This window comes from Emydura macquarii, unplaced genomic scaffold (assembly GCF_026122565.2).
Source record: "Emydura macquarii macquarii isolate MOO-44397 ecotype Brisbane River unplaced genomic scaffold, CSIRO-AGI_Emac_v2 contig_561, whole genome shotgun sequence".
In the NCBI taxonomy this organism is placed as follows: domain Eukaryota; kingdom Metazoa; phylum Chordata; order Testudines; family Chelidae; genus Emydura; species Emydura macquarii.
This window is the reverse complement of record NW_027130698.1, coordinates 11,794,916-11,803,186: the sequence shown is the minus strand read 5'-3', so window position 1 is coordinate 11,803,186 and position 8,271 is coordinate 11,794,916. Positions and strand designations below refer to the sequence as shown.

General features: G+C 50.2%; 1 protein-coding gene across 1 annotated transcript; it reads left to right on the top strand.

The window, feature by feature from the left end:
- The first annotated feature begins 2,459 nt into the window (after nt 1–2,459).
- On the top strand, nt 2,460–8,056 carry SDR42E1 (short chain dehydrogenase/reductase family 42E, member 1). Its single transcript, XM_067540156.1, has 3 exons — nt 2,460–2,594; nt 5,619–5,725; nt 6,483–8,056. The coding sequence occupies exons 2-3, from the start codon at nt 5,658–5,660 to the stop codon at nt 7,588–7,590; spliced, it is 1,176 nt and encodes a 391-aa protein (XP_067396257.1). The 5' UTR covers nt 2,460–2,594; nt 5,619–5,657; the 3' UTR covers nt 7,591–8,056.
- Nucleotides 8,057–8,271: the final 215 nt, after the last annotated feature.

Sequence of the window (8,271 nt, the reverse complement as noted above, 5' to 3'; positions counted from 1 at the left end):
CGTGTTAGCACTGTACAAGACACAAAGGACTCACTTACACTGGGAAGTTACATCATGGTGGAACGTAACTTTACATATACAGGTAAAGGATAAGAATCTGTTGCATTTAACATTGTCATATGAGCCCTTGCCTACACAGAGGCTAAGCCATGTCTAATATTGTGTTAGTTACCCCAACTCATCATGGTTGCATTCCTACACAATGTAACTTCCCAGTGTAGACAACTCAGAAGATGGCAAAGTTCTTCCAGATTTAGAACAATGTAACGAAGATCAGAATCTGGCAACTTGCTCTAGATATAGAAAGTGATTCCAAGGGTACTGAATGAATAAAATAGTAGAACAGACACACAGATCCTGGCCAGACAACTGCAAAGATGACCGTCTCAAACATCTCAGACCGTTCAGCAATTCAAAGGGGGCACTAAAGGTATCACACTTGTAAAAACTGGATGAACAAAAGAGAAGAACAGAGGTATAGATCATGGCCAGACAAACTCCAAAGATGACAGGTTTTGAATTCTAAAGTACCACCTGACATTTTTTTAAAATATTCAGTTATTTCAGATTAAATTTTCTCTTGCAAGTGGAAGAAAGAAAAAGGGAGGGTTCAGAGTGCCACAGAAAATGAAATGTCAAGTTTTTAAATTTCCCATTGTGGAATTGGCATTTAGGACAGGCTTCATAGTTGGGCCATTATTTCATTTAATATTTTTTGTTTTACAGTAGTACCTAAAGACCCTAAGCAATTGCAGGGCTCCATTGTGTGAGGCGAGGCACTGCGCGCGCGCACACACACACGCACACACACACAGTAAGAGACAATCCCCACCCCAAGGAGCTTACAGTCTAAATAGACAGTAGGGAGGAAATATTATTACTCATTGTATAGATTAGGAATTAAGGCACAGAGATCAAGGTCACACTGGCAGGCTGTGGCAGTTGGGGTAAGTCTAAATTCTTCAGACTTTGGATACCCAACTTGAAACATTTATCTGATTTTCTGCTGAGCACCCACCCCCTGAAAATCAGGCCTCTTTAAAGGGACCTCAGAGTGGGCATCCAAAATCACTAGTCACTTCAAAATATACGCATAAAGCTAGATCTCCTGAGTCCAAATGTAGGGCCTTCACCACAAAGCTATCCCAACTCTGTTAGCTGCCTGAAGTCATTGCTTGTACCAGCACTGATACAGGATTCGGCTTTGTGACACTGGTGAGCAAGGTTTCCCCTGCAGACTTACTCACTCAGCACGGCCATCCTCTACATCCATTCAATCACATAAACTATAAATTGCACTGGGATCTGCATCCAAGTTACAGCAATCCCAGGCTGGGGTACAGAGGGGTCAGGGTGAGCACCACAACAGAGCGTGGGCATCATGAAAATGGAACACGCCCTTACCTGGGTACAGTTCAGCGGCAACCCCAGACACTGGGGCAGGCTGCGGGGAGCAGGCTGCAGGCTCTGACCACCACCACCAGCCAACCCCACAGACCCAGACTTCCTAAGGTAAGACTCTCAGAGAGCGAAGCCTCACACGACATGCCTCCACTGGGCCGTAAGCCCGGGCCCTGCCCAGCTTTGAGCCACTCCATCCACACGCAGATCAGACTGAGGCGGGGCAGAGCGGCGAGCACAGGCCCTGGCCCCTTGGCCTGCACCGGGGGAAGGGGGGTTAGGGGAGGCCAAACCCCCGTTGTGACTCTCTGGCCCCTGGCCTGTTGTTCGCCGTGTGGACACAGCTCCCGCCGCAGAGCCCCCTAGGAAAGGCGGCATGCTGCAGTGTGGAGGGGTTAGGGCCCAGGGTTACAACAGGCCCCAACCCCAGGCCAGGTCCCCCAGGCCCAGCTCTCCAGCGCAGGCAGAGTCACAGCCGCGGCGGCGGAGCGGAGACCAGGCCGAGGCCAGCGCAGGCGGACCCCCGGTAACTGGCAGCAGGGGGACTGGGCGAGGCGCGGAAACTAGGCCTAAGCCGGCCTCGCCCCGGCCCTGGCCTCGGCCCCGCGCTGGGCTAAGCCTGGCTGGCACGACCCGGGCCCGGCGCAGCGTGGGTACCTCAGGGCGCTGGGGTCTGGGGCTCCGCCAGGAGGCGGGACAGGACGGGGGCGGCCCGGGGGCTGTGAGGGGACGAAGGCAGGGCCAGAGCCTTACCCAGAGCCTGGTTGGCCGAATCCAACCTCCGCAGCACAGAGCGCAGCTCGCTCGCCTTCAGATTGCCCGCCATAGCTGCCGCAATTCCCGCTCAGGGCATGCTGGGCGCCGCCATCTTGTTGTACGGAAGAAACCTATCTACGGCCTCGCTTCAAGGGGGCCACCTTCTGGCCGGTGGCCCTGGGATGACCACCTGGACGCCGCCATTTTGTTGTACGGACTCCCGTTCAGATGCTTTCGTCCCCTGCCCTACGGCAGCTCATAGAGTTCAATACGGCCCACGCTGCTCGCGCTTGCCTGGCAGCGGTGGCTAGCCCGGGCGCGCGCTATTGCACCGCGCGCCTGTCCCGCTGCAAGGGCTGCGGGTCTGGAGAGTCGCCCCAGGCAGCCTCCGCAAGCAGCTCACTCGGCGGGACGGGGCGAGCCCGGAGCCGCTGGAGGTGCCTAGAACTTGGGAAGTAAGGGGGGTGCAGGGACTCAAGGGGGGGCTGCATCCTCCTTAGCGTCCCCGTTGGGGGGCGTGTGCCGCCCCCGGCGGTGCAAGCTGGTGCCAAGTGTCTTACGGGGTCCGTCCGCAGGCCGGGGGAGCCCCTGCAGGAGGGGCGTGTCTGCTCCCAGCATCGGGGCTGGAAGAAGGGGTGCAGGGGGCGTTGCTGCGCCCCTTGGCTTGAAGGGGTTTCCCATTCTCTACAGGGTTTAGTTCCCGCACCCCGGGCTCCCCGCGTTACGCAGCTCTGTGCATGGCTGGTGCGCCCTGCTCCGGATCCCCGCTGCACCGATCCGGAGTGGGGGACCGGGGGGGCTCAGGGTGCTTTGCAAACTGCGCTCCCCTGGGAAGGTGGGGGCTGGTGTTGAACAGGAGCGCTGGTTTTAGAAGGCGGCTCCCTGTCATTACGGCCACGCCCGGGGCAAGTCGCTGCCTGTCAGAGCTGACCTGTTCTCCCTCCTCCGGACTCCCTGGGATAATCCAGGGACGCGATCAGGGCATGGCCCTTGCAGAGCAGCCTTCCAACCTGTGACCGATTTTGAAAGCTGGTCTCGTTTACCAGCAGAAGTCGGTCCAATAAAAGCTACTACCTCATCCCCCCCTCCCCTTGTCTCTCAAATTTCCAACAGGTAAAGTTAGTGTTAGCCACCGCTCTCCTGTGCCATCCCACTGAATGCTCTGCATTCACCAGTTCAGGTGTAGTGGATGTATGCTTATAGATCTGGATACACATCTGTTAACCTTGTGTCCCAGCCAATAAAAAGGCCTGTAGATCTCTATAGCAGTGGTCCCCAAACTGTGGGGCTAAGGGGGTGCAGAGGAATGTTTGGGGGGGCTATGGAGCCAGGCCAGCCCCCATGGAGAGGGAAGGCCCCTCCCCCCGGCCCATTCTGCTCCCAGCCCCCACTCCAAGTGCCCCAACCGGGGCCCCAGCAGCAGCAGCCCCAGTCCCAACTGCGGCTCTCCTGGCCACAGCCCCACTCCTGGGGTGGGGCGCAGCTAAAACAGTTTGGGGGAACACTGCTGTATAGATCTAAGCATGTGTTTAGGGTGAGGTGCATGAGCAGGCCTGTGACCATCAGTGGGAAGGTGCATAAATCTATGCTGTAGTGAAATCATTGCAGGACTGGGGCCTCGGACGCATACTGTCTAAGGCAGGTTCTTTGTTTCCCCACTGTGTGTTTTAGGAATATTTACTGGTAAGTATGAAAACAGGTGAAATATACACACTACTTTGACAGGTATAAAGGTTTAGGTAGGGAATATACATATATATATTAAAGTTAGGCTTCCATACTGATGGAAAGGTATTGAGGAGGCCGAGAAGGAAGCGGGAGGTGGTCAGATGAGTGAAGACGGAAGAACCATCGGGGGGAGGAAAGCACTGAGCGCCGCCAGGCAGACATGGATGGAGAAGTAAGCAAGGCCCAAGAAATGGACATGGAGAAGATAGTCCAGGAAAATGGAATGGAGATGAAGTCCAGAGAGCATTGGTGATGGTGCGCCCACGCGGTGAAGCATTGACATTTAGCTTGGTAGCAGGCTCTGGTAGATGGTTGTCTGTTGTGTGTGAGGATGTCACGAACGGGAGGGCGAAGCATACCCTGTCTTCATGCAAGAGCTCCATCCAAATACCAGGCTGTGAGGTGAAGCGGCCCTGGGTTGGGGTACTTCAGATGGCTGTGCGACTGTATGAGGAGATCCTGCACATGGGAAGACGGATTGGGGGCAAGTGGAGAGGTGGAGGACATTGGTGAACCAGTATTGGCAAAGCCAGGAGGGGGCTATCAGAACAAGCGTCCCGTGATCCTGCCACACCTTGCGCAGGACTTGTGGAAGCAGAGGCATGGGCGGGGAGGCACAGTGGAAGTTGGAGGTCCAGGGGAGGAGAAGGTTGTTGCCCTGTGAGCCCGGCCCAAGGGTTCCTGTGGAGCAGAAAGGAGAAGTTTGTGGTTCACAGCAGTTGCAAAGGGGTCCCTGCGCAGCGTGCCCCGCTGGCGAAAGACTGAGCAGAGCATGGCATCGTGGAGCTCCCACTTGTGATTCACAAAGAAGTACCTGCTGAGCGTGTCCACCAGAGAATTGCTGGTGCCTGGGAGGTGCACAGCGTGGGGCGTGACCCCATGCCTGAGGCACCAGTTCCAGAGGAGGATGGCAGCGAGAGGGGTGGGGTCACCCCATGGGAATAAAGTCCAACAGGACAGCAGACCTAACCAACTAACTCACTACGGAAAACTAGAGAGGCTATAAAATTACATACAATGGTTGGAAACAGAGACAGCTAAAGCTAAGAGCACCCAGGAAACAGGGGTTCTGAGGCTGGCCATGCAACGGTAAAAGGAAACTGGCACGGCGTTGACCTGCATAGCCTCTTAAAGCCTCAGACACACCACACGGCTGACACACGTAAAGGTCAACTGACACTATTACAGACAGCTCCAGCAAATGGCATACATGCCCGCCACATCTGGAATCCGTATAGGGACCATCACTTGAAGAAGAAATATTCGTACGTGGTGTATTATCACAGCACGCTGATTAGACTTCAGGTACATGGATATTTGATACAGAATTGTTATACTCAGATAATTGTGCAAAATATTCTGTTTATAAACGAGTGGCATTTCTATCGCACAGTGTAGTTTTGTAGTGAGTTTAATTGCATTATTCCATGCACACCTGTGTAACACCAGAATGTAGTCTGATTAATGGAAATAGCTCTTGCTTATTTGGCTATTAGTAATTAATATATTAGTAATTGTCATATTCACAACGGTGGTCTTTTTGTTGTTTGTTTGTATATGCCTTTAGAAGAATAATGGGACTGGATCGAGTCCTGCATTACTTAGCAGACGGTGTAGTCAGTCTCCTAAAATTAAAGCACATAAAATATGATTTACAATGGCTAAATATGTGGAGATGTGAAAATGACTTTTAATTATGCAGTTTTGTCTCTTTTTTATTTTTTAATTCACAGGTCAGTTTGCTCAAATAAAGTAGTGCCGAAGGAAAGGGGATGGATGCAGAAAACGTGACCAAGGAAACTGTCCTTATTACAGGAGGAGGTGGTTACTTTGGTTTCCGGTTAGTGCCTAAAATATTAACTCTATTTTACACTAAATACAGTAGGACGCACTTTACAGATCTTCTGAATGAAGACACTCCATAAAAATGGTATCCCAGGGTTCTGTGTTTCATGTCTCTTAGTGATTCCAGAGCCTGAGTGGTTAAGGAAATCAACTACAATGCTAAATATCATGTGTTTGAGTCTCGCTTGCTCTTAAATTGAAAGGCTACCTCCAGGTCACCTAGCTGCAAAAGGAGTACCTTTATCAATTGGGTTAGGGCGGTCAAAGGTGGTCAGTTGTGGTGCCGACCACATCGCTCGTGTGTGTACCATTAGCTATGAAGCTGCTGTACTTTAACACCCCTGGATAGGTACCACTGATTCTTGGGGTATATCTACACTGAAACCAGTGCAGCTAAAGCACTTCCATGGAGATACTTGCGACAGGAAGGATTCTCCCATTGTTGTAGTTAATCCACCTTCCCAAGAGGTGGTAGCTACATCGACAGAAGAATTCTTTCGTTGATCTAACACGCTCTACACCTCGGGTGAGGTCAGTATAGCTACGTCTCTCAGGGGCGTGGATTTTTCACACATCCCTTAGACATAGCTATGCCATTGTAAGTATTCAGTATAGATCAGCCCTCAGACAACTCTGACCAGCAAGAATTCAGCATTCAAATAGTTAACACGTTTCTCCGACCCATAAGTGAAATGTTTCATGCATCATTATGCTATGTATAATAGTAACATATGGTCTTTGTCATGTTTTAGTTTAGGTTGTGCCCTACACAAAAAGGGAGTTGACGTGATTCTGTTTGATGTCGTGAAGCCGGTCCAAGCTGTGCCGGAGGGAGTGAAGTTCATAGAGGGGGATGTTTGCTGTCTCTCTGAAGTGGAAAAAGCACTCAGAGATGTAATCTGTGTATTCCACATTGCTTCCTATGGAATGTCTGGCAGGGAGCAGTTGAACCGAAAACTTATAGAAGATGTTAATGTGAGAGGAACAGAAAACATCATCCAGGCTTGCAGGAAAGCAGGAGTGCCAAGTCTGGTTTATACAAGTACATACAATGTAGTATTTGGGGGCCAAGTTATAGAAAATGGGGATGAATCTCTGCCTTATCTACCACTTCACCTTCATCCTGATCACTATTCCCGGACCAAGTCTTTAGCTGAGATGAAAGTGCTGCAGGCAAATGGTACTGAGCTTGTAGAAAGGAAAGATGTGTTAAGGACCTGCGCTCTCCGACCAGCAGGCATTTATGGGCCCGGAGAGCAAAGGCATCTTCCAAGAATTGTTAGCTACATTGAAAGGGGATGGTTTAAATTTGTATATGGGGACCCTCTGAGTTTAGTGGAATTTGTCAATGTAGATAATCTAGTCCAGGCTCATATTCTTGCTTCAGAGGCACTCAAAGCCACCAAACAGCACATAGCCGCTGGCCAAGCTTATTTCATTTCAGATGGCAGGCCAATAAACAACTTTGAATTTTTCCGACCTTTAGTTGAAGGCTTGGGTTACCAATTCCCAACCGTTTGTCTGCCTCTCTCCCTTGTCTATTTTTCTGCATTTCTAACTGAAATGGTCCATTTTCTTGTCGGCCGGCTTTATAATTTTCAGCCTCTCCTCACTCGCACCGAGGTTTACAAAACAGGCGTCACGCATTATTTCAGCATAGAAAAGGCTAGGAAAGAGCTCGGGTACGAACCTAAGCAGTTTAGCCTGACTGAAGTAGTGGAGTGGTTTAAATCCCGGGGACATGGGAGAAAGCTCAGGATCTATACTGTAAAACATCTGATGAGGGATGGAGCGTTGCTTTTGCTGTTGGCCGCAGTGTTGCTCTCATGGTTTCCAGCCGCAGTAACACTCTCTGTTTGAAAGATGTTGAACATTGAGCCTGGGCTCTTTATAGGGTGCTAAAATGTGCAAAGTACTTGGAAATTAAAATAAAATGAGATCTCACTGTGTTGTCTGAAAAATTGCCTACATTATCAGTGATGAAAATAACTGTGGGTCACTTTCAAATGTTTTGGCATCCCAGAACAATGTAATAATGCATACCAGAACATTTTAGCGCTGGAGGGAAATAGGTTTGTTTTGTCTCCTGAAGGGCCTGTTTAGGTTAAATGGATTAACAGTATCACTGTGTCTTTTATAACAAAACTGTGTATATATTTATAATACAATCCATTGTACATTGAAGTGAGGCACCACAGGCATGTAATGGCATTGCAGGTTTCTACATGTATGTGTCTCAGTGACTTCCCTATCAAATGCGAGGTTTTCTTTTTAACTTAGCCCTTTACATTCTCAGCCTTCACTCTGAGTGTTAAATTGGGGTCCTTCCGTCTTGCATAGCATCACAAGTAATAAAATTCCTACAGGCCAAATTAGATCCTCAGAGATATCTGCAATCCCATTATATTCCACTTATGTCATTAGTGCCTTCAGGGGCTTGCACAAGTAAACTGATTGGAACTGGGTGATGCTGATTTGGTTGGTGATGCGTAAGAGCAGAATCCAGTTTACATGCTTTGAGCTGTGTTGACTCTGCCGGAC